The following is a 26386-nucleotide window of genomic DNA, read 5'->3' on the forward strand; positions in this document are numbered from 1 at the left end:
CAACCCGCGAAAGCTGGCACGAGCCGCTTTGAGACGCATTTCACTGTACATTTAACTTCTGAGACTAGAGAGATTTAAAACTTTATTCAAAATTATGTTTACTTATTGTAACCATGTAAGCTGTAATCAACAATATTATCTAAAATTGTATACTTTTGCTATCTCAAGTGTTGTTAATATAATAGCCTAGGTTAAATTATAGGAAATATATATAGCTACTGGTATATACATTACTGTTAACATCCTAAATAAAAGGGTTTTAAAATACAAATCTACTCCTAGAACCTAACCTTTTTGAATGCAAATCGGCGGTTTTCAGCCAGGAGGCCAGAAGGAATGGCTTAAAAATTAAAATAAAACACGTTAACTTACATATTCATGGACTACGCATGGAAACCTATGTAAGTACAATATTATTTGTGGTTAATAATTTTCATCAATTCTTTCATATAGGCTATTATTTCATAATATTTTAATACAAATTTGAAAACAAGCAGTTCTTTAATAATTACCAGCACCACACAAAATATATTGTGTTGCACAGTTGTGGACTTTGGAGTCAAAAAGGTTGAGATCCACAAACATATTCAAATGACTAAGAATTTGCACACAACTAATTTATAAAATGTCATATTTTGCATTTGCATTTTAATTAATCAGGAAACAAATTTTTTTATGTTCCACCAGATTAATGTGATTCCTTAAACTACAATGACATGAATTAAACAGCAAGCACCTTAAAAAAGCTCTAAAAACCCTTTACTCCCTTATTTACAAATATTTTGTTTTCATGATTATGAATAAAAAACACTTTATAAAAATGGATACAAATCATTTAGACAACACAAACTAAAAATCCATACATATAACCTTAAATATGACAGTAACAGAGAAAGGCAACACAGGGCACCCTAAAAAAACACAGTGAAACTGAGATCAGAAAGCTGAAGCAGGAGAGAAAACAAAATGCAGCTGAATGCTTCTTCCAGTGATCACACACACACACAAACACGACAACCGCCTCTTTGGCATGCATGGAGATGAAGGCGTGTGGGCTCAGGCATTCGGGTTGTTCCGCATGAGCTTGATGTCCTCGTCCACCATTTCTTTAACAAGCTCCTGTTGGAATACACACATACATTATTTCTCAATCTCGAGTGCACAGAAAGTGAACCTCTTTGATTTTTTATACAGGAACACTAACCTCGAATGTCACACGTGGTTTCCAGCCCAGGATCTTAAAGGCTTTGGAACTGTCTCCCTGTAGGAAGTCCTGGAGAAAGACAAAAAGAGAGTGAGACAGGGAAAAACAACGATGAGAAAAAAAAAAAAAAAGGCTAAGGGGTGGTTTAGTCCTTCTTTATTAACTGGACCTCCCAATCTGTACACCCCCACACACACTCTTCTTCCCTCTCACACACTCCCACACACAATCGGCAGCACCACACACACAGGTGTCAAGCTCCGTGTCTCTGGGGGAAGGTGAGGGCCGAGGCAGGCCATCCATTCAGCACCCCCTCTTTTCCAGCCCCCTCTCAGTGCCAGAGTATGATGGATTGTGTGACTCTTGTGGTCTAACCCCTTCTGTTCTCCTGCCAGGACGGCAACACACACACACACACACACACACACACACACACACACACACACACACACACACACACACACACACACACACACACACTTAAAGGTGCTTCTCAGGGTGGCAGTAAAGGCTTTGAGGGTGTCCTTTTGCTGCTGATCTGATTACACAAGGAGCCAAACACACACTCTCACAACAGCACTTCTGTGCTTTGACAAATGAGAGCTCTTGTTCCAAAAGCCCATATTTTTATGCTGAACCCTGAGAAGTTACATTCACAAACTCATGGTTCCATTTTAGCTCCAATTAAATCATTTAAATGACATAACCATATTTTAAAAGACTAATTAGCGAAATAGCATTCATTCATCAACATATGAAACCGCATGCAACCATCATAATCAAGATACGTATTAATGCGGCATATTAATCATAATTAGTCTTCACTTTTCTGAAAGCTAAATTAACATCAGCTGCTTTTGTCACCCATCCAAGTCTTCACATGCAAACAACTACGGAACTGTGTCCTGACAGTGTAAGTTTACAAAGTGTTTGAACTAAAACGGTATTAATTCGATGAAACTGAAGCATAGCATGTGCATGTGAATCATGCGTTGTATGCAACAGCTGTTGCTATTAAATAGAAAGTCAGCAAGTCAAGACATATCGAAGGCACAGTGGAAGTTCACAAGCAGATTTTAGTTTCAAACACTGGGTGTTTTTGCTTGTTTAAAGAGCATATCTACATGCAGCAGGGTTTAAAACAGAAGCCGCACCTGCATAAATGGTAAATAAAATGGAAATGAACAATAAATAAAAGCGATAGTCATCATCTGGGTACATTTTTATTGTGTGTGACCGAGCACTTAACGTAAAGGAATTCAGGACTCTTAGAGAGACAGACCTTCACAAACATCAAGCAACTTTTGTTAACTTACAGCGTGGCTACACATGACATTTGAGATTTTAAAATGACTCTGCATGCATGCATGTTTCAGCATCAGGAAAAAAAACAGCAAGCTCTATCAAACTGTTTCAAGCACGCACACACAGCAACGCTCTTGTGCACTATTGTAGGACAGTGGAGTCAAAGGTCAAATCCACTAAAGCAATATGACCAGATTGACCAAAGTGGGTGTCTAACTTCCTTTGATGAGCAAATCCCTGGAGATTTGGGTTTGTATTGTTCATAAACATGTCCGAATCAGTCATTACTGCTTTCACAATGTATTATTTTACTTAAATCTAGATTCCATTTTATCAAGATCTCTACAGATAAATAAAACATTATCCTATTTTCTGTGTATATGTTATGAATTAGTTTTGTAGTTTTATTTTTTATAAATGATATATCTTTTTATACACACATACACATACATATATACAAAGTAAAAAAAAGTTTGTGGTCAGCACGATATTTTAAAGGAATTATTTTATATACGTTAAATTGATCAAAAGTGACAGTAAAGACTTTTTTCCTATTTGAAATAAATGCAAAAATTCCAAAAATCCTGAAAAAAAAAGACTGCTGTAAAACTTTTCAGTTTTCAACTATAAAAAGTGGCAAGAGTACAATGCAAAAAAATCTGATTCAACACAAAGGAGAATGTCTCTATCTCAGATTCTTGTTTCAAGTGTTTAATAAATATTTAGATGATCATGTAAACCCTCTCCAGCAAAGAGACACTAACCCCAAGTGTGTGACACTTTCAATGCACGGGAACACGAGAGACACAAGAGCGAGATGAATCCCTCGAAAGTACATGCTGAAACACAACTAGAATCCACGGCTGTTCGACAGACTTCAGTCTGTGCCGTGCAGTTTTGTGTGTGTGAGAGTTGTGTTGTTTGATGCAGGATGTTTAGGAGGGATCAAAGACTCTAATGATTTCCCTTTTCAAACAACAGCCAATCACAGAGCAGAAAAACTAAAGCGCGACATCAAAAGCCTGAGTGCAAAAGTCCATCGGAATCTATACAAGCTAAAGTGTCAATGTGTTAAAAGCCAGACCTGAACGACAAGATCGCAACATGCAAGCATCTGTATGAGTAACACATAATCAACGGTGTGTTTATTACTGAGGATCTGTGTGTGCTTACATGTGGTATTGGCAGTGTGTTTGCGTGTTTACAAGCCTCAGAGAGCTGTATCTTCTCAAGCAGTACAAGAGCGTACAAGAGTCCTGCCAGCGAGAACATGATTCACCTCATTCAAATGACCCAGATGCCTTTTCAAACTTCATCTCACCTCCTTTTAATGTGCTTTCAGTGTGGTTGGGGGCAGATAAGAGAACTACACTGTAAAAAATACAATCATGATTTTTACGATAAAAATTGCAAAACTGCTATGGTAAAAACCTGTTAACTGGTAACAGATACTTTCCTTATTTACATTAAAAATAATAATAAATCTCACGGGACCATAAAATACAATTAAATTGACAGTTTTTCAGGTTTCCTGTGTGACACACACATTTGATGGTCTATCACTGAAATAACTATCTTTAATATCAGATTTTTTTTTTAAATAGAATTTTGTTACATATTATGTTTTTTGTGTATTACATTATGTGCACCTTATATAAATATAAATATACACACATATAGATATGCATATACATACACACGTACATATGTATGCATATATATTTGACTCTATAGGGTTTTTTTTTGTTTGTTTTTTACCACCAGTGTATTTGGAGGTTGCCATTGCATTATAAAGATTTTAGTACTTCAGTAGGTTGGTATACTAACATTATTTCAGTTACTGAAATATACATTTTTAAGTTCAATTTGTTCAAAAAACCCTATTTTTTTAAGGTAAAGTTCAGGTAAGGCAAGTTGCCGTTTTTTAAAAATAATAAATCTCACTTCTAGAGATGGGCGAATCAATCCTGAAGTATAAGGTGTTTTTATTTACCAGTGATTTCGTTTATTAAGCAGAAAATAATGCCTACAATATGCCTTAAATTGGATGAAAAACCTATAAATAATTGTGTGGAAGGGATTGTCCTGTTCATCTGAACACACGCAAATGTTGCAAGGCAGAATCAATCAGTTACAGAAAGCGTTCACTTACTTCTGACAGTACATTTAAATAGAGCTGCGTTTCCCAAGAATAGCCTATAATAAGAAAGCATTTATGTTTTTAGAAAAGGCAGCCCAGAAACAATGCAGAAAAAACATAGGCTATATGTTTGAGTTATTTCATAATAAACCTATTGAAAATTGTACCCTAGTTTGTGGAGTACATTTATTTAAATCTGAATGTTAAAAGTTCATATTGCTCATGTTCTTTTCTGTATTGTTAATATAAATCACTCTCAGAATAAAAAAGGTTGCATTTTATGCATGCAACAGCCTATTATTGGAAGCCCCTTATGACAATGAACCATGGTAAAGTGAACACAAGTGATTTCCTTGGTTACCACTACAGTAAACACATTTAAACCATGTGTAAACAAAAATATAACCTAATAAGTTGCAATTAAGGCATATTGAATTTTAAAATGCATTTCAAATATGAAGTTAAGTAGGTATTATTACCCATTGTACTCATAAAAATTAAATAAATTCCATAATCTAAAAGTTCAGTTTAGAAGTATCGTATCCATATCGATATAGACGATACTGGCCATTAAAAGTATTGGTATCGTATTGCAAACAAAATATGTGGTATCGCCCATCCCTATTGACTTCCACTTTTGCTCTGTTGCTGAACACAAAAAAAAATATACATTTTGACTGTTTTTGTCCATACAGCGAAAGTCAGTGGGCTCCGAAACAACTTTGGATTTCGGTGACTTTCATTGTAAGGGAAAAAAAAGGATATTTTAAACTTAATGTGTTCCACAGAGGAAAGAAATTCACACACTTTTGGAACAACATGAGGGTGAGCAAAAGACAGAATTTTCATTTTTGAGTGAACTATCACTTTAACACTACTAGAATTAGAATCATGAGCTCCTTCACATTTCTAACCCATGTGTGTGATAAAAAAACAGCCTTGTCTGGAGTGATCGAGAGTGAGAGAAGAGGAGGAGAGAGAGGACGGAGACAGGAATGACTTGGAGAGAAAGGAAAATGATGATAAATTGAAAGCTCAGAGACACGAGCAGTGTGAAAGTTAAAGAGCAAGAGAGGAGAAAGTGCGAGGGAGAGGGAGGGAGGAATGCGAGGTGTCAGGAGTTCAGCAGTCTGACAATGTGAGTAAGAGTGCGAGAGCCAGAGTTAATTACTCAATCAAGATAACGAGCCCGGGACATGCCATTTACAGAGGGCAGCCCACAATTAACCTCTCCTCTCCCATTACACACAGCCGTGAAAGTGGGAACATGCACACACACACCCCCATGAGGTAATTATGACACATGACACAAACAAACACTGGTACACAAATTAACACACATTTACACACAGTCCAAGACACCTGCTGGGAAGATCTACTACAGCACAGTATTTTTTTGATCTCTCTAAATTAATATGCTTGTTTACTTATTGCTAAATAGTGGACTGGTAATTTTACTTTAAGTAACTTACTTAGTTTCTGGTTTTGACCTAGTTGAAAGAAATATTCCAGGTTTCAATACAAGTTCAAATAATCAGCTCAGACTTAGATTTTAGTCTAGGACTAGGCTTAAGCCTTGTCTGTGAAACTAGGGGTAAGTGTGTTTTAAAATGTAATTTTACCTTAAGTGTGAAAAATCAAACAATTTTACTTAATTTAACTTAATTTCCATGAAAACTTACAATGTTAAACATCGTTTAAACATATTTAGAGTTCATATAATACATGAGAATTAACATAAAAATTCATTTGACTATAAAATTCTAAAGCATTACATTTCTACTTTTAAATCCTCCAAAATTGGCCTGGTTCACCCTCTTTGTAAATGTCTCGCTGCAATCTTGATGTTTTTTTTTTTTTTTTTTTAGAAAACAAGGAACATACAGAATTGTTTAACATTAGACCAAAAATGCTGTCAAATGAGCTTAATTTTTTACTGCACGCTTTAATGTTGCAACCTTTTAGTTTAATAGACATCTAGTGATTTAATCTTCACATTCTCTACTGCTTTTGCTCAAAAGGGATTTTCTTTCTTCCGTAAACATTTAATTTATAAAAAAATTCACCTGTTTACTTGGGATCTTTACACTTGGCTTGGTTTTTACATGTTATATTCTCAACTCTCATTCTTTTTAAAAACTCTTTCTCTTTCTTTCCCCTCTGTGGGGCCCAGGGTGGTTCCGCTCAGTCAAAGTCCTTCAGGAAATACCAGAGAGTAGGCCAGGGGAGAACGTACACCCCTCTCTCCCTCTTTATTTTTTTAGTTCTGTTCTCGCTCTCTCTCCCTGATGCCTCGACAAGAACGGAGTGCGGGACAGAGTAGAACCATGAAAAAAAAAGTCTCAGGGCGCTAGGTAAAAAGTGCCATGTAACATTATGAAAGTGAGTTAAGCTCTACTGTAAAGTATGATGGAAATAAATGTGGATGTATAAACGGTCATCGTGAGGAAAAGCTGAATGGTAAGAGCGTGGCTTTATTGCAGGTTTGAGCTCTACCTGGCAACCAGCCAGACTCTTTACAACATCATTCACACTCAACTTTAACAACTCTGACCTATTACACTGCATATCACCGTAAAGCTGTCACAAAAAGCCAGCCTCTCAACCACAGCAACTATAATACCCAGAAAACCCTAAAGACTGCACTACCCATAAAGCATCACGACAGACAACCGAGGCTTAAGCTCTGCTTAATGCGGGGGACCTGCCTTCAACAAGCAAATAAATCTAAAAACACACAAAAAGCATGCAGGTCAGTTGGCCGCTAAGCTTTAGCCTAAAAATAAAATGGATCTTGCATTCAAATTAAAAGCAAAGCTGCAGGTAAGTGATGATGCAGCTGTGTTTTGCATGCTGGTACTATGACGCTCAACATGGGTCAGATAAGACAGACTCCTGCATTCACAAACTGAGGGCCTCCATGTGTGTGTGTGTGTGCTGCTCACTACAGGATGCTTTTTATCTCGCTCCTGACCTCTGCCACAGAGCAGATAAGATCACCCCATCCTGATCCTCGGAGCGAAAGGTCAAAGCCATCTTTCTTTCCAGAAGAAACCAAAAAACATGCATGCGCTTACATATTACGTACAAACAGCACACCCTATACATCATAATAATGCACATGTGCCAGTTATAATGTCAAAAAGTATCTTCTGTAATCAAAAAGTATCTTCTTTCATTTCAATGTAGAATATTAAATATCAAGAAAACATGCATTTACCACTAAAAATACACAATGTGCCATAAAAGAAGAACGGTCTCAAACAGAGATGCGTGTAATTTTTGATGTCTTTGAGTTGCTGGAGGAAACATGCTGACATATCTACCATATAGTCCTAATCTCTGATAATACACATAATTCCATCATGTTGTGGCAATTCCTCAGGGTCGCAGAGTTGATTTGATGAAATACACACATGGTGAACTGCAGGCAGTGCAGCGTGTGTGCTTTGTCTATCATCAGCATGCATGCTCACACTTACACTTACTTACTGTACATTGCATTTATATTCCTGGCAGACGCATCCTGAAACCATTCATACACATTTTTCTGCTTATTTTCAATAATCCTTGCTGCATATGCCACCACTTAACACAATAAGGCATTCTCAAACCTTGTAAAAATGCAATTAAAAACCAATTAAGTCAGCTGAAATTTCGGCATGTAACAAAATAACCACACTACAGTTAACCAAAAACCAAAAACTTTGAGATGTGCACATAAATTCAGCTGGGCAAGACATTCATAAAAGGCCAGAGTTACTAAACCGAGTGACTGCTGCAAACTCGCCGTTTGTGGAATTCGTTGCATAAATCAAAGCTTTTCGCTTTCATTATGCCCTCTCTCGTACTCCTTTCTCTCTCTCTCTCTCTCTTTCAAAATGAAAAATGAAAAGAAAGAAAAAACATGAGGGTTTCCTGGGGACTGTCTGGAAAATAAAAAAAGCCTTTGGCTAACTTTGGTCCTCCTTCCCCAAAGTGCCTCATAAAATTGTTTAAATCAGCATCCGAAAGAATGAAATGGATGTGCAAAATCATATTTGCCGAAAGGCAGAGCGGAGACCGCAGGGTTCACGCAGCGGTCTTCAGCGGCCGTATGGGGGCCACATTCATCAGTTTGAGCCTTCACTATTAAACCCTCTCAATCAGCCAAAAAGCAGAGAGCTTGGTTTTGATGTGTTCATTATTGCACCCAATCCGCTGCGTCCTTCTGCATGTGTGAATGGGAAAATAAAAATAAGCGAGAGAGAAATAAAAGAATGGACACTGTTTACTTTACAGTGCTCTCCTGCTGGAAATCATAAAAAAAGTTACAGAAATTCCCTCTAATATTTCAAGCTTCATTTAAATCGTGGTATTTCAGGCCTTAAAAGCAAGTTAGCGTATTATTTCAACACGCACACATGGTTTCTTTGTCTGAGTAGATGGCGTGTGATGGACAGACAAGGCCAAGCGCATTACCTGCTTTTCTCATTGTGAAGCTAAAGCTACGCATACCTCCTGAAGGAATGTGAGCGAGTGTGTGTCGACTGAAAGAACACATCCAGTGAAAGCCAGATACAGGTTGTATTTGCAGGAAAGCTACAGATGAAATCTTCCCATACGCACAGATCTCTAAAGGTTATGCAAATAAAGATGACCGATTTGAGTTTCATCATTCGCTCATGATTTACGCACATCTAACCACAAGTTACGTCTGGCACGATAGCCATCCCTCAGAGGCTTCACATGTTGATTTTGGGAATGATAATAATGCATAGAGCCATTCATCTAACAGCAGTTTTGGGTGTGTCAGTTATTTTTAGCATTAACGTGGGATCTTTAAGCCAGAAGATTTTTATCTGTAAGTAATTATGCTTTCATAAATGATGCAAGTGTAGTGCGAATTAAAATAAATTATGATGGCTCAAAAAAACAGCAGTTCATGTGACGATTGCAGAGGGTCTTTTGCATTTTCAACCCACTGATTTCCTATTAATAGGTGTGTAATTCATCCAGTTACCCCTTCAGGCGAAGAAAGTGTGTGTACTGGCAGAGAGGACCAATGAGATTATTATTTTGTTCTATTCTGTTTCTGCCAGAATAAGTGATTTGATTAATTACAGGCTTCATCCAACAGATTTGAAACATGTTCACATGTAGCCTGTGGACAACGCATTTGTAAATCTATCGCAAATACACACACTCGCTCTCATTCATCCTTGTAAGTGACCTGCGTCCTGTACTGACACTCCAGCCTCCTGAGGAAATGCAGTGATTTACTTTCTATCACCGAGGTTAAGGGTCAAATTCCCATTTGGCTTCTGTGTTGATGGATGGCCTGCTCGGTTTTTGCCTTTCAGAGTCTCTTTAAGTATCTTGGGCTGATATTATGTAACAGCATTTTGAGGTCATCAAAACCTGATACCAAAAACAATGAATAGTTTTATACCAGAGTAAGAGATTTCTGTCTTTCTGCAATGATTCTTCTTGATCCTCTGATGTCACTCATCTTCAGACTGCATAGACTCACACATCTTTCTATCCTACCTTTATATATGTTTTTCTTCCCACAGAAAAAGTTCCTTGGAAACTGATCTATACACCGCAAACATGCATTTCTGGTCTGCCAACAATCATTTTGTGTGTGTTTTCTTTACAAATTTAGTGCCCTTTCTCATTCCTGAATGACCACCCAACACACACATACACAAACTGACATCTACTTGTCAGTTAAGGTCTTAAGGACGCATGTTTTGTCTACTTGAGTACTTCACAGAATTTTTTTTTTTTTTAATTGTTGCTGTCTAAAGGTTTGGGGTCAGTACGATGTTGTCTTAAACTCACCAAGTTTGCAATTATTAAAACAAAAATTCAAAACAGTAACATTGTGAAATCTTATTACAATTTAAAATAACTTCTCTATTTTAATACATTTTGAAATGTAATCTATTCTAGTCTTCAGTGACACACAATCCTTTAGAAATCATTGCTGATTTGGTGCTCAAGTAACATTTCTCATTATTATCAATGTTGTTTTGCTGCTTAATATATTTGGGGAAATTACAGTATGATGCACCTTTTCACTGTTTTATGCATCCTTGCTGAATAAAAGCATTATTTTAACTGACCCCAAACTTTTTAATGGCAGTGTATAAAAAATGTAGCATAACTGGCAAACACATCTGGGGAATTGTATGTTAAGTGACACATTTTTAAGAATGTTCTGCAATGTCTAGCTGTTTGTGAAAGAAATAATGTGTCCAGTGGGAATTCCCTCTAATCCTCTCCACAGATTTCAATGCTGTTGATTTTTTTAATGTACAAGTCACAATGAACAATACTGAAACAAATAGCTGTCTGATGATGCCACAGAATAAACAAGAAAAACATATTCCCTCCACATTTCTAGTAGATGTCAACACTTACTATATGTATGATATTTTATAATCTTTCACCTTCTAAGGGCACCTTGAATGTTCTGATCTCCTGCTATTTGTTTCAGGAAGCTACAAACACAGTCTTGTAGTGGCTTACCACTTCAGTTGGCCGGTAGTACTTCGGATCCACCTTAACGTGAATCACTCCCGTCTCCTGACATCGGCCCACCTCCTCCTCATTCTTCCCCTCCCACCTAAATGCGAGAACAAGAGCTTTGAACACATTCCTTCATCTGTCAGCATACGTGTTACATATTTACAATATTTATGGTGTGTTTGCGTCTTGTTTTGCGGTCTTGTACAGCCAGTTGGCGAAACAACTCCAGATGTGCCAGATTAACCAGATGGGCTTGATCTGAGTTAGATGTGTGTGTGTGTGTGTGTGCACGTGCTCTTACACAATGGTTTTTCCCACATGTTTGAAGGCCTTCTCCACGAACTCCCGGACGCTGTGCACCTCCCCCGTCGATATGACAAAATCGATAGGCTCCTTCTGCTGCAACATCAGCCACATCGCCTAAAACAAACAGAAACAACAAAATCACTCTCATTATTATAAAGCACAACCCATTTCAGTTGAGGCACATGATGTCATTAAGAGATTGATGACACCATATCAAGATGCAAACGATATGAAGGCCTCATATAGGACTATTTTCACAGGTTCACATTTGAGATCAAGTAGCAAATACTCCCCCACATTCACACACACACACGACACAGATTCAACGCAGACACATCTGCGCCGAGTAGGATGTGCTTTTATGTGGTTACAAACTTACACACACACCCCAACACACAAATACACATGGCCATGGCCGTCCCCGTCCCGACGTCAGCACTAGGCCTCATGGGAAGCCAATTCTGGGAATAAAGCACAGAGTTCCCAAGTCCATACAACCACTACACAACGAGACAAACGCACAGACTCTATCTAAATAGTGATTTAGATGAAAGAGAGAGTGCTTTTGGAGAAATAAATGGTGAGATACTTAAAACAAGAATGCTTGCCAAGAGGTCAATGGGTGATACTCTTTTGTCTTTTTCTCTCTGGCTTTAGCTCACTCCCTCTCTCTCTCTCTTTCACACACACATTTTCTGACTCCAGGGTTTTAGCGTTGAGCCAGTTGGCCGGAGAATCGCCCCATTACGTTGACAGGACTGTGCTCTTTTCTTCCCTTCAGCTTGATGGAGGGATAAAGACCCCATCAGCACGTTTTATATGCTGCAGTGGGAGCGCCGCACTTGGCCGCCCCAACTCATTCATATTTCACTCCTGCTGCACTCACTTAAAAAAAACCCTCTCAAACGAGATAACAGACAGACCGGCAGACCATAAAACGTAACACTGAAGGAACTCACACAGCATTGGATTTGATCACAGCACAAAGTCTAAGCAATCAGACTGTATTTTAAACATCTGTAGGTTAAATAAAAATGACTGTTCTACATCACAAACCACTAAACACCCACTGCGAAGGATAAAGACTGTGGTCTAGTCTGATATGTAAAAATTCCCTCAACACACACTAGCAGGTATCAAATTTTTTTAGGTATAAATGAGAACATTTATCCACCATAAATATATATATTTTTTCCCGACCAATAAACTGATTTTTTGCATTATTTTATTAAGAGCAAAACATGAACACCCCTCACAGAGCTGAATCACTGCAGACAAGTCGGTCCAAAAATGTCTAACGTAGAAATGTTGTGGTTTTAGTAAATACTTTTTCTTCAGTGTTTACATTTTTTAAATTAAGAATAAATATTTTGTCCCAATGACAACTGATTTATTAAACATACTAGTGACAAACCGCTCAAGTCACTGTGTCATTCCCAGCTTTCAGCGTCTGTCACAAAAACATGAAGACAACACATTGCGATGTTGTTCCTCATGTTTCTGTAGAGGGATATTCCGCATGTGTGTCGTCACAGAGTTCTGGAGAAGATGAATGTCTGACAGTACATTTCCCCCTGAGGTAAACGTTGTTAGTCATGACAGATGTTATCTTTAGAAGACGCGAGTCAATGACATCAAGCTGGGGTCAGACTTCTTACAGTTTGACATTAACTATTTAATATTGCAATTCCTGATAAAATGACCAGCTAACTGGCAAGTCATTTTATTTATACAAAGAGTTTACTAGCAGTTGGTGCTATGTGAGTGCTAATTCTGGAGTACACACACACACACACACACACACACACACAAAATATGTTATAATGACCATGATGAAACCATGAGGCTAGTAAGAGAAATGTCACAATCTAGAAAGGTCAAAGGTCAAGACAAAGCTTTCTATCTTCACCAATACAGCTTCTTAGTGATGAAACCAACATGTAATAGAGGTGACTGTGTCTGTGTGCCAGAGAGAAAGACTGAAGAGAAAACAAGAGGGACAGACATAGCATGAAACAGAGGAAATGGTCTGCAACATTCTCTGATCTTATTTTAGTCTCGGCAAACAGCATTCTTGGATTTTTTTCTCTCTCTTTCTCACCATCATACACATTGATGTCAAAGTGTAGCACTGTAACAGATTAATTCTGGAAGCCTTCTCCATTGTGTTTGGTTTGCTTTACCGGCCATTATTATTCAGCAACTTTCTGGATTTGTTATCAAGAACTTGAGGTGGTTTAGAGCCAGTGTAACAGGAAATATATTCTGAAATGAAACCCGGCTCGTACTGTATCTGTCTTAACATCCCTTGCTTTCCATCCTTTTCTCTCCATTCCTCCCTCACGCGTCTCTCCAAGGATCATTAGCGCTGTGAGAGACAGCTGAGAGGCCTGCAGCTCAACTCCCTTCTCCTTCTGTCCTGTTCACACACACTCTCTCCTGGCATTATGAGAGGGGTCTGGATGCTGAGGCTCTCTGGATATTTAGGCAACAACTTTACAAGCTTTGTGTATAATAAAAAAAAAAATCAATACACACAGTCCGGTACCTCATTATATGTACTATTGTCCCGCAATATCATACTCCTAGAGCTCCTATAGCTTGCTAGCCCATATCAGATCCTCTTGAGTCTATGAGGTCCAAACATCATCTTTTTGTGTGTTTCAAAGAAGAAAAAAAGGTCATACAGGCTTCTTCAGTCCAGCGCCAGGACTTCGGTCACTTCCCTACAACACTGACCTAACAATAATTATCCTCTGATTCAGGACCTGTGCATGGATTGGTAAACACACGCATACATCTGTTTAACTGATCACTTTAAAGCTCAGCGAATGGGTCACAGAGGTGGAGCAGCTCAAGGGAAGTTTCCTTCTCTAGTGGATCAAGGCATTCCAAAAATGACATGTACGTTAGTTTGTTTTGAATCTGTGTCAGTGTTCCTCCTGCCATCCGTCCATGCAAGCAAACATAAACTTGGATGAGAGAGAGGTGAGTTTAAAAGAAGGTGAAGGAGAAAACAAAGGATTAACTGTGATGACATCCTCTTCTCTGCTTCAATGGCTCTTTTGTTTTTATACGTCTGGGCGGGTGTGACTATATTTCCCTGCAGGCGCTTTTGAATGAAATATCCTGAAATATTCAAATCATTTCAAATGATGTCATATATCTTGTGCAATCACTAGTCATATGACTGTATGCATCCAATCACAATTCTCAGACGAATTTACAGTTTTTCCAAGTTTAGAAAAAAAAAAGGAAAAAGTCATTGAAATTATGATCTAGCAGTAATTGAAGTATGGGAATTATGTAGTAAAAAAACAATTATTTGAAATATAGATCAACTAATTTTAAGATCACAAGAAGTCAAATTTAGTCCAAAGATGCATGTCTTTTAAAACTTTGGACTGGTAGTGTATAAAATGTATATATATTACTATATATTTATAATATAGCAATAATTGTGTAAGTAAAAAAAAAGGTAAACCCAAAGACCAAAGTTAAGTAAAGAAGCTTTACAAAAAAAAAAGTTACAAATTCTAAATAAAAAGTACAATATAAAGTTAAAAAGTGAATAAAAAAGTTAAGTATTTGTAAAACTTTTATATTATTATTTACAAGAAAAAAGTATAACGTATCTTTCTTTAAAAAAAACAATTATAATAAATTCCTCTCGTTTATTATGTAACCTTTTGGCTATTTAAATTTTTTTTCAAGTTTGTTACTCTGCAATAAACAAACCTGCAGTTCTCTCTATAACACTAAATCTAGTTCAACCAAACACACATTTACGACTGCAACACAAAAAAGAGAAAAAGTACCCACACACTCTAACTTTATGCCATGTAAAGAATTCCTTGCAGAAGAACTGTATGAGTCTTTCAGGTAGATCCTGCCATGTATTAATATAACTATTCATAACTGTCCACCGGGAAGGTCACACATATACACAGCCTGGAACAGACTCTGTAGCTCCAGGAGTCATTGGTGTAGAAGGGTGCCTGTTTTTTAAAGCCTATTTTTATTTTTGGAGCTGCTGAAAGTTTAAATACTCCACTCTATCCACCACAACACACACACACACACAGACACAGTCTTTTTTGTACAGAGCACAGAAGTACTCTGTTTAAGGCAGGTGGTTTGAATTATGCTGAGACAGGCTGTCATATGGTGACACTTGCTCACATACACATACACTGAACGAGAAAGAGAGTGAGAGTGTGAAAGAGCAGACAAAGAGAGAGAGAGTTAGCACGACCACTAAATGAGTGTGAGAGACCATGAGTGTGTTTTTGACTGTGGATCACCTGGTTACGTCATTAATGTTATTTTAAGTTGACTTTTCCACACAGCTCACGTTACTTGTGCAGGGCAACACAAAAAATACAACACTGTTTCACAGAGTTCACCATTACACACGTCATAAAACATGGAATAATTCCAGTCAGATCATCTGAGCTGACGCATATGATGGAACTGTTTGATTAGAACATCTACTAAAGTGACATTGCTCCAAAAAAAGTTATTTGTCCACCCCCCTTCCATCCAAATATTCATGAATTAAAAAAATTAATGAATACAATTAATGGATAAAGCAGCGTTTCCATCACAAAAGTTGGATAAAAATATACATGGATGACTAACAAGACCCGAGAAATGTGTTCCTTTAAATCTAACTTAATACTTAATAATACTTATATATTATTATATATATATATATATATATATATATATATATATATATATATATATATATTTTTTTTTTTTTTTTCATTACAGTATTTTTATTAAACATTATTTTATACATTATTTTATATTTGACATCCCTTCAAATATCTTCTTTTAAATTAATAATTAATATTTTATTACCAAAAATGTCATTGTTAAAAATTACTAATTTTAGATTATTATAATTTTTTTATAATTGTTAACATTGTTTTATATCGAACATTACCAATTTTATTTTATATTTGACAGCTTTTCAAATAACTTTACTTTTTAATTAATATACATATTATTGTATGATTTTTTTGTTTGTTTTTTAGCAATTTACAATTTTATACATTATTTAAAAAACAAAAAAACATTTTAAGTATATCCCAAGAGGCACGCTGGGAATCACTGTCCAATAGTAGATTTGAGTGGTACACTTTTCACTATGATTGAGGCTGAAGAGCCAAACTGTAGATTGTTATATCGATCATGAAAATGACTGACCAGTAGAGACAGGAAGAAACTATAATTTAATCTGATGAAAGATAAAAAACGGTTACAGATGCAGTTTATTGACTAGAACTCATATGCATCCAGACAGTGAAATGTGTGTGTGTGTGTGTGTGTGTGTGTGTGTGTGTGTGTGTGTAAGAGAGAGAGAGAGAAAGAGAGAGCAGTCAAGATGGTTATCAGGGCCGTTTAGCCCCTCGTTGAGAGCAGATTGGTTACAAATTGGAAAATGAGGAACAGGTGTGTGAGCAGGGACACACACTCCCATACACATCCATTAGCAGTGCACACAACTTCTATGACCACAGAAATTCTTCAAATGGGAAAACAGAAGAGTTCAACACTGCCTTCTATAAATGTTCGCAATAAACACAGATGCGTCGTAACACACACACAAACGTCCTCTCTCTATTCTTCTGCTGTCTGTTTCACAGGTGGTTTCATTTTGTGTGGTCATATAAAAGTGAAAGGTCAAGCTGTAACACTGTCGGGAATCTTCTCACACATTAAGAAGCTTTTAAATGTATTTGTATGTGTGTGCAAGACAGATAGAATGAACATTTATGAGGCCAAGACTTCTGCCCAATGCATACTTTGTGTGAGAGAATGTGTGTGAGACAGTGTGGTGACAGTAGTATTTGTGGAGGCATGTCGTATTGGCGAATCTTACTGCTGATGCTTTCCCCAGGTGAGTTTTTAAAGCCTGGAGTACAATGAACAAAGAGAGGTGTGTGAATGTGTATCGGTTCTTTTCTTAAAACCGTCACAAAGATAGACAGAAGGATCAGGCTTCACTCGGGCTGAGATGCAGAAAAATCAGTCCTATAGCATAAAGGTCTCTGCAAAAGTGCATTTAATAAAGCAGCAAAGCAAAAGATTTGATTTGAAATCTGCTATGAATCAGGAAAATATCTCAAAACAGTGAAGGTTAGGACAAAAAAATCAAGCCAGAATTACGGATATGTCAGTATGGTCAACTAGTTGTCCACTAACCAACAAGTCAATTAATGAGAAAGATTTCTTTAAACATTTCTTGAAGTCACTTTAAATGGAAAATTGGAGAAACCTCTTCTCAAAGAAACTGTTCAAAATTTAAAAAATGTAATCACTCATTAAATGCAAGTTGACTACCTTCATCAAATTTGAAGACAATTACTGCCAGATTAAATTTTAGAGTTTTTTTTGCACATCTAATCAGAAAGCTATGTATTTTTTCTATAAAGCTAAAGCATATATATATATATATATATATATATATATATATATATATATATATATATATATATATATATATATATATATATATATATATATATATATATATATAATATTTGTAACCACTGTTATGATACAACATGTGGCCTGTGCTGGTAAAACGAGTCAGAATGCGCACAGGCTACAGAAAAAAAAAATTGTTCTGTTTAGTCTCACTTAGTGACGACTCAGCACAAGTTTGGTGTAGTTGTAAAGCACAGCATTCCAGCTTTGTGAATATTCATAGCAAATTCTTGATGGCATGAGTCTGTACCAGTGAAATATGAGGTTCAAACCCTTGCTGATGTAAACCAAACGATCGTGCTGAACACACAAAAACTCTCTTTCAGACAGCACACGATCCCAGAATTACAGTATTTCAGAATATCTGACTTAGTGAGTATTCACACAAACATAATTTGTTAAGTGAACATTCGGTTAACTATTGGGGAAAAAAATCTGATGTGTAACATTATATTAGATCTGTGCATTACAGTAGGTCTTAAAATTCAGGTTGTCGGCCTCATTAATGGTAATCTAACCAAAAAATGTAACTATTTTTTTCAACTAATTGAAAAAGGATAAACCAAATTATTTAAGCAGAATAATGCATTACAATGGCGGGTGCAATTATTTACAAGCACAGAATTACCAACGCATCATGAATATCTTCATAATGCATGCTTTATAGAAAGAGTTACCAGCTGCTGATATGCTATAATCATTCAGTTGATTGATAGGTTTGTTTTAATATCGCTTCCATAGCTTACATAGACATAGCTTTCATTGACGAAAAAAATAAACAAAAACACATTAAAGAAATGTTTGTAATGCATCATCTATATGCACATTTTCCTTACATTTTTGTAGTTTTTGTCTTACATGTTAAAATTCCTCCTCTAGTGCTATCAGTGACACTAGATCCAATCCGAACCATCTGATGATATTATGCTGATTATGTAGGAGTTTGTGTAACGAATCGGTGAATTTGCAAGCTGGCACGTGTCTATATCAGGTTAAATGAATGCACGGCGGTGATCGTGCGGACATTAAACTCTGTAATCCTTTTAAAAGGCACAATTCAACGGTTTATCTAAACATTCACGTACAGACAGTGTTATCATCTCACTTTACCAACAATCAGGCTTAAACAAACATCGGCAGACATCCACAAGTCCGAATCTCTAATCTACAGATTAGCAATGATATTCACAACACAAAGGAAGCCCTCTAAAGGAAATAAAAAGTGTTGGTTTCAGGTTTTAATTCAGGTAGAGAAGAAGCCAGTTCCTGCCCAATGTTTGAAACCCACTCATGAAAGAGGCCAAAACACAATCACCGACCAATAAACTGTCAAATTCTTTGTCTGAAGAATAAGGAAGAGAGGACAAAAGCCTCGTCGGTGTTTTGCACTTGGCCCGAGGTGCTGGCAGCGGTGGAGGAATGTACAGAATGTGCTGTTTTGATAACTGTTAAAGATCAGCACTGCCTGAACCTCGGATACCTGTTTGTTTAATTCAGCTTTAATATCTGCAGCGGTTCTATACTAGATCTGATTTCATTTGAGGAGGATGGGTGGGGTTAGACACCCGATCTGGGATGGTTTAACCTCTTGTCAGTCTATTTCAAATATACAGCTTAAAACCTAATTAAAACCTTATTAGCCTGGGAAAAAAACAGCGCAACTACAATAAGGTGTGCGCGCACAAGTATGGCTGTTCCTCTGGACTCCTGCAGACTCCAATGAAATCGGAGAGCTAAAAAGAAACCAAACAAACTGTAAGAAAGCGCTCTTTTCTGGTGGTGTTTTTATAAAATATGCTGACAACTCCCAGGGTCCCTCAGACCACCCCTGAGATCGTCATGTGTGTATTAAAAAGTGTTTAAGAGTGAAAGTGAGTCATCGGGGAAATGGGTGGTGTGTTTATGTGAACGTAACGGCTTAGTGCATGTGTGTTTGTGCGCCACAAGGAACATATTTCATTCGAATTCATTAATTTTGTCAGATTTAGCGTTTTTAAAAAGTATTTTCAAAAATGATGACAGGCATTAATGAAACATTTGTGTGCGTTTGATGGCATCTAACCATTTAAACAAAATGGACAAAAACTAAAAGGAGGGCTAATATTCATTTTGTCATTCAGAACCCATAATTAAAAAATATCATGTGCTTCAAAATAAAATAAGGCATGAAAAGATGGAAAATATGGATCCTTTATTGTATGTGAAAAAGTATACTTCTCAAATGGAAAAGAAATAAGATAATAATAATAATAATAAAATTGTGATGGAGATTTTGTGGATGATTGTGAATGTATGTGAACTATGAGGTTGTGTGTCAGGAATGCTGGGTAAAATGTAACTTTCCACTTTTAGATCACTGTTGATCATGGAAAGCTGGGATTCAGTTATTCTATATTCCCTATGTGTGCATATGTGGATGTGTATCTCAGAAGCTCGTGTATGAAATAATTCAATATGCATTTTGTTTTTTTATGTTCGCAATGTAAAAGAACAGATTGTATCTTTCATTGAAAACATTTCTAAAGTCAACAGGTAATACCACAAGACACATTTTTATTTAAAAAGGCTGCCAAAAAAAAGACCAGACCACATGAAACTTTCAGCTTTGGTCTGAAACTCTGATTTAAGAATGATCTGAAAATAGTTGTTAATGCCAAATAAGCATTCAAATTCCTCAAGAGAGGAAGTTTGGTCATAGCGCTGAAAGTCTGTTGCCAAAATATTCTGATATTACGGAGCCATTTAAACGGCATTCCTGCCTAGAAAAACCTTCATCACAACAATCTGGACACAGAAAGGAAAATACCATATCTACCAACATCACACACACACACACACACACATCCACCCACCCCTCCACCCTCCCACCACTCTCTACTCACCTTGTGAGAACACATTCAATGAAACATCCAACCTCACGAACGTACAGGTATATACATGTGTTCACAAAAACACTTCAGACTTCAGATAGAAATATATGAAGTTATAATGAAATACATTTTTTTCATATTGAATTTGAAGGCCCTGAAATCAGAATCATATGTTGCAATTTCAGCGAGACAGACTGTGGATATGTTCAACCTGTAGGGAAGTGTGTGTGAGTGAGTAATCAGACTGTGTGTGTGTCGAGGGAAGGGGAGAAATACCAGACTGTATGCATCGTAGAAGCTATAGATCACGAGCGTGATGGTGTGTGTGATTCTTCAACACCTGTACTAAATAAATTTAGAGCTACGGCAGCAGTACAACACATTTCTAATAACAGAGTTAGAATCAGCTACTGTAAAGATTATAACAAAACCCAGCTGTGCATGTGTGTGTGTGTGTGTGTGTGTGTGGAGTGTTCAGGCTTCCTGCACACCCCACATGCTTTGTGTGATCAGATTTTGATTGTGTTTGGCTATGTAGCCTGAAATAAATTACTTTTTGATTAAACACTGAACAAAAAAAAAGGTCCATAGGACATAATGAACAGAGCCGTTGCGGAGAAACTTATAATGATAATGATAACAAACATGAAGCTCAGAAGCAATACATCTACAAAACATGGATTTTTGGCATTAAAAAAGCCCAGATTGTATATTTGCATTATTGACAATTAAGTAATTAATTAATTGTGATTGATAAAACTACAAAAAAAAAAAAAAAAAAAAGCACCAGGCCCAGATTGTGTTACACCAGCCTGTCTGAAATCCTGTGCTGACCAGCTGGCCCCCATCTTCACACAGATCTTCAACAGATCGCTGGAGCTGTGCGAAGTCCCTTCATGCCTCAAACGTTCCACCATCATCCCCATCCCTAAGAAACCCAAAATTACAGGACTAAATGACTACAGGCCTGTGGCTCTAACGTCTGTAGTCATGAAGTCATTTGAAAAACTGGTTCTGGTCCACCTGAAGGACATCACTGGACACTTGCTGGATCCTCTTCAGTTTGCCTACAGAGCAAACAGGTCTGTGGACGATGCAGTAAACATTGGACTGCATTATGTTCTGCAACACCTAGACAGACCGGGGACTTATGTGAGGATCCTGTTTGTGGACTTCAGCTCGGCCTTCAACACGATCATCCCAAACCTCCTCCTGCCCAAACTAAATCAGCTCTCCGTGCCCACCTCAGTCTGTCAGTGGATCAACAGCTTCCTGACAGACAGGCAGCAGCTAGTGAGGCTGGGAAAATACACATCCAGCACCCGTACAATCAGCACCGGAGCTCCCCAGGGCTGCGTTCTCTCCCCACTGCTCTTCTCCCTGTACACTAATGATTGCACATCTAAGGACCCCTCTGTCAAGCTCCTGAAGTTTGCAGACGACACCACACTCATCGACCTCATTCAGGACGGTGACGAGTCTGCTTACAGACAGGAGGTAAAAGAGCTGGCTGTCTGGTGCAGTCTCAACAACCTGGAGCTTAACACCCTCAAAACAGTGGAGATGATCGTGGACTTCAGGAGAAACCCCCCTGCACTCCCCCCACTCACCATCATGAACAGCACTGTGACTGCAGTGGAGTCATTCAGGTTCCTGGGAACCACCATCTCTCAGGACCTGAAGTGGGACATTCACATTGACTCCATTGTGAAAAAGGCCCAGCAGAGGTTGTACTTCCTTCGCCAGCTGAGGAAGTTTAACCTGCCACAGGAGCTGCTGAAACAGTTCTACTCCACCATCATTGAATCCATCCTCTGCACTTCAGTAACTGTCTGGTTCAGCTCAGCTTCTAAATCTGACCTCAGAAGACTACAGAGGGTAGTCCGGACTGCTGAGCGAATCATCGGTTCAACTCTCCCTTCTATTCAAGAACTGTACTTATCCAGAGTGAGAAAAAGGGCTTTCAAAATCACTCTGGACCCCTCACATCCTGCACATTCCCTCTTTGAACTGTTGCCATCTGGTCGACGCTACAGAGCACTGAGCACTAGAACGACCAGACACAGGACCAGTTTCTTCCCTCAGGCAATCCATCTTATGAACAGCTTATAATAACGGCGGACACACTACACTTTATATTTATATACACACACACTTTATTTATCTAACACACATACTTAGTATACACTTAAATTTTGCACACAATATATATGTACATACATAACTTCATTTTGTAATATACCTGCCTACAATTGTCATTTGTATATTGTTATTCACTATCTACTTATTTGTATTTTTTATTCTTTTATTATGTGTTTTATGTTCTGTCGCTGTCATTCTGTTGTACTGCGGAGCTTCTGTCACGAAAACAAATTCCTCGTATGTGTAAACATACCTGGCAATAAAGCTCATTCTGATTCTGATTCTGATTCTGATTTACAAAGTAAATATTCTACACGGCAAGTAAAAATAATGTCAATGCAAATGTATCCAGGTCTAAAATATATATCATGTTGAAAATTTAGAAATCATTTAAAGATGATTTCAAATAATTTTCCTCCAAAATGGTAGCTGTGGGGTAAAAATGTATCTTCATATTTATCCCCTGACAAGACACTGCTTACCCCTGACAAGGGTCAGTCTATGAATTTCTATGGCTCTATGTTATAAGCTTTTTTCTCATTTCAGTTGAGAGCAGACATCCTGAACTATAATTAGGTATGCAAGTTTTACCTCTTCCTCCTCCTTGCCAAGAGAACAACTTAAGTGAAATGTGGCACAGCTTTCTCTACTTCCCCCTACAGCCCATACACACACACACACACACACACACACATAGATATCTAGATAACACATTCACACAAACACTCACACTCTTGTTCTAAATGACCTCTCCTCCTCCTAAAAGCCAGCACTTCCTGTACAGACAGGAAGCACTCACTCAGTCAAGCAGCCAGTCTCTACAGATTTCCTAAGATTTAAACAGAGGAACCATTCAAGCCATTTACACAAATGTTAGCATTCTCTCACTCCCTCTCTCCATCACACACACTTTTACACAATAATGAAGTGTATTGGTTTGTCAACACTCCTGTCAAATAGTGATTCAATAACTATGTTATCTTCATCCAGAAGAGGAATATATTAGTAAACATCCCAACAAACCCACAGAAAAACAACATTCTATTTCTCTCATGTCATAGCTGATAATGTCCCGATTATGAATGTGTGTGAGTGCATCCATTTCACATGAACCTATTTTTTTGGCTATTCAAATATAATTTGATATGACGTTAAATCAATATGGTAAAGATTATGTGAGAAACATTCAGAGTGTGGTTGACTGTAAAGCTACAAACCTTAAAGTGCTGAATTGCATAATAAGTTAGGTTATTCTTTAGTTCAGATTCTTTAATCTGCTCTGTGGATGAATTTACAAGCAATCAATGATCCTGCCACCCACTAAAGTGCATACCCATGCCCCCACACCCACTGTTCAGGTTTAATGGGCAGAGCAGTGTTTGACCTTTAACCCCTAAACCCTAAAGCAGCAACTTTGACCATTAAACAGTCCCTCCAAGCCTATTATCCAGTCAAACGCATCAGCACGCACATCTGGATACTGCATGAGTGTGTAACGTAAGTGCAGAGATGATTAATGCGGGGGGTGCATGGCAGACTGCAGTGTCATTAAGATGTTTAAACATGACATGAAAAAGTGCTTTAGTTTCACTGGCCCAACCAGACCCTTCAAACTACTGTGTATTATAACCAGAGCAACTGTTTTTCATTCAGTGTCTGTGTGTGTGTGTGTGCACATGTGGACTGGTGAATAATAATAATAAAAATCAGAATGTATGAAATTAGATAGCTAAACAGATAGAAATTAAATAGCTAGACAGACAAATAAATAGAGAGAAAGACATAGACAGACGGATCGACAACATGAGAGATATAGAAAGACAGACAGATAAATAGACAGACAGACAGAGGGATGGATCAGACAGACAGAGGGATGGATCAGACCAACGGACAGAGAGATAGATAAACAGACAGACAGACAAATAAACATATAAATAGATAGGAAGACAGACAAACAAACAAGACAGATAAGCCAAAGGACAGAGAGACAGATAGACCGAGAAACATATATTCAGACAGACAGATGTATAGAAGTTTGAGCATTTATGCATGATTGAACATGGAGGTTCAGGAACCTGTGTGGAGCTCAGAGCTGGTCCTGTTTCTCTGGGTAAAGCCGTATTTGTTGTTTCTATTATTTAAGATGAATGTAAAGGGCAAGAGACAAACAGTGGTGCACCTGTGAAATGTGGCCCCAGGGAAACACACGGCTCTTGAACTATTTCTTGGTCCTAAGGGAGGGCCAAAGCAGAACCAGATGAAGAGGTGACTGGATCGGCCAGGTCAGATGGGGTCGGATAAGGACATATGTGTGTGAAAGTGTGTTTGTGTGTACGCACATAGAGTAAGGCTATCGTGTTCACTTCCCAAGCAACTCCACTAGGACTACTGAAAGCCGGACGTGCAACAAACTCCTAACAATCTCTTAGTGAACACAAAGGTGATGAAAGATGACAGGATCCTGAACGCATCATTTTAAAACATGCCAGTTAAGTGTGTGAGATGCTCCATTAGATACAGCGGGTGAGAAGGTAAGAAAACTCATTAAGTCACTTATCACCTCGTTACATACACAAACGGGCACTCAAAGGCTGGCCATGTTACATTAACCTGTGATCACCGAAAGGATGCTTTTGAATTTGAGGCGGGCACACTGACAGACATATAGCAGAGCAAGATATTACCCACATGTATAAATACATTTGTGCACAAACACATTTACACACACACACACACACAAAAACGCAAATACACACAGCATGCCAAGGCTCCACAAATCTCCCTCTTCCTACATGACATGTCTGTCTGTGTCCGTCACACCATCAGACTTTTGGATAAATAGCTAACGTGGTCACGTATTGCTATGGAAACTCTATTCTTCGCTAAAACCAGCGCCTGTCATCACAAAGATTACCACAGCTGACTGATGACCCAACAGCAGACTGTGTAAATGTGGACGGCACACACACACACACACACACTCTCAAAGGAGAAAGCTGAGCTCTCCTGTTTTGGTGAGTGTGGGCTGATCGGCAGGAGCTACTACAGATTTATTACATTCTACATTTGTTCGCCAGATTATAGATATTACAAACATGCACTTAGCTCTGGACAACACACACACACACACCCACACACACACACACAAATGTTTTTAATGTTTTATTTTGATAATATAATATAATATAATATAATATAATATATAATATAATATAGAAATTAATAAAGGGATAAATAAATATAATATGACATATATTATATAGGGATGCACAATATTAGTTTTTGCAGATATCCGATGTGCCGATCATTTTCAACTTGTTTTGGCTGATAACCGATGCAGATACCGATACCCATTTATTTCCTTTTGTTTGGGAACAACAGCAAGTGTTTATAATGTCCTGTGCA

General features: G+C 37.7%; 1 protein-coding gene across 2 annotated transcripts in view; it reads right to left on the reverse strand.

Annotated features, from left to right (window-relative positions):
* Nucleotides 1-482: 482 nt before the first annotated feature.
* The window catches only part of LOC113063182 (GDP-mannose 4,6 dehydratase-like), a 59775-nt gene continuing 33871 nt past the window's right edge, over nt 483-26386 (reverse strand). For both annotated transcript variants that reach the window (XM_026233404.1, XM_026233405.1), the window contains 4 exons: nt 11467-11585; nt 11166-11262; nt 1205-1273; nt 483-1119 (listed from right to left, as the gene is read on the reverse strand). In XM_026233404.1, the coding sequence (XP_026089189.1) occupies nt 1057-1119; nt 1205-1273; nt 11166-11262; nt 11467-11585 (348 nt within the window). In that variant the 3' untranslated portion in view covers nt 483-1056. The remainder of the gene's footprint in view (nt 1120-1204; nt 1274-11165; nt 11263-11466; nt 11586-26386) is intronic.

Source organism: Carassius auratus, chromosome 45 (genome assembly GCF_003368295.1).
Source record: "Carassius auratus strain Wakin chromosome 45, ASM336829v1, whole genome shotgun sequence".
Classification (NCBI taxonomy): domain Eukaryota; kingdom Metazoa; phylum Chordata; class Actinopteri; order Cypriniformes; family Cyprinidae; genus Carassius; species Carassius auratus.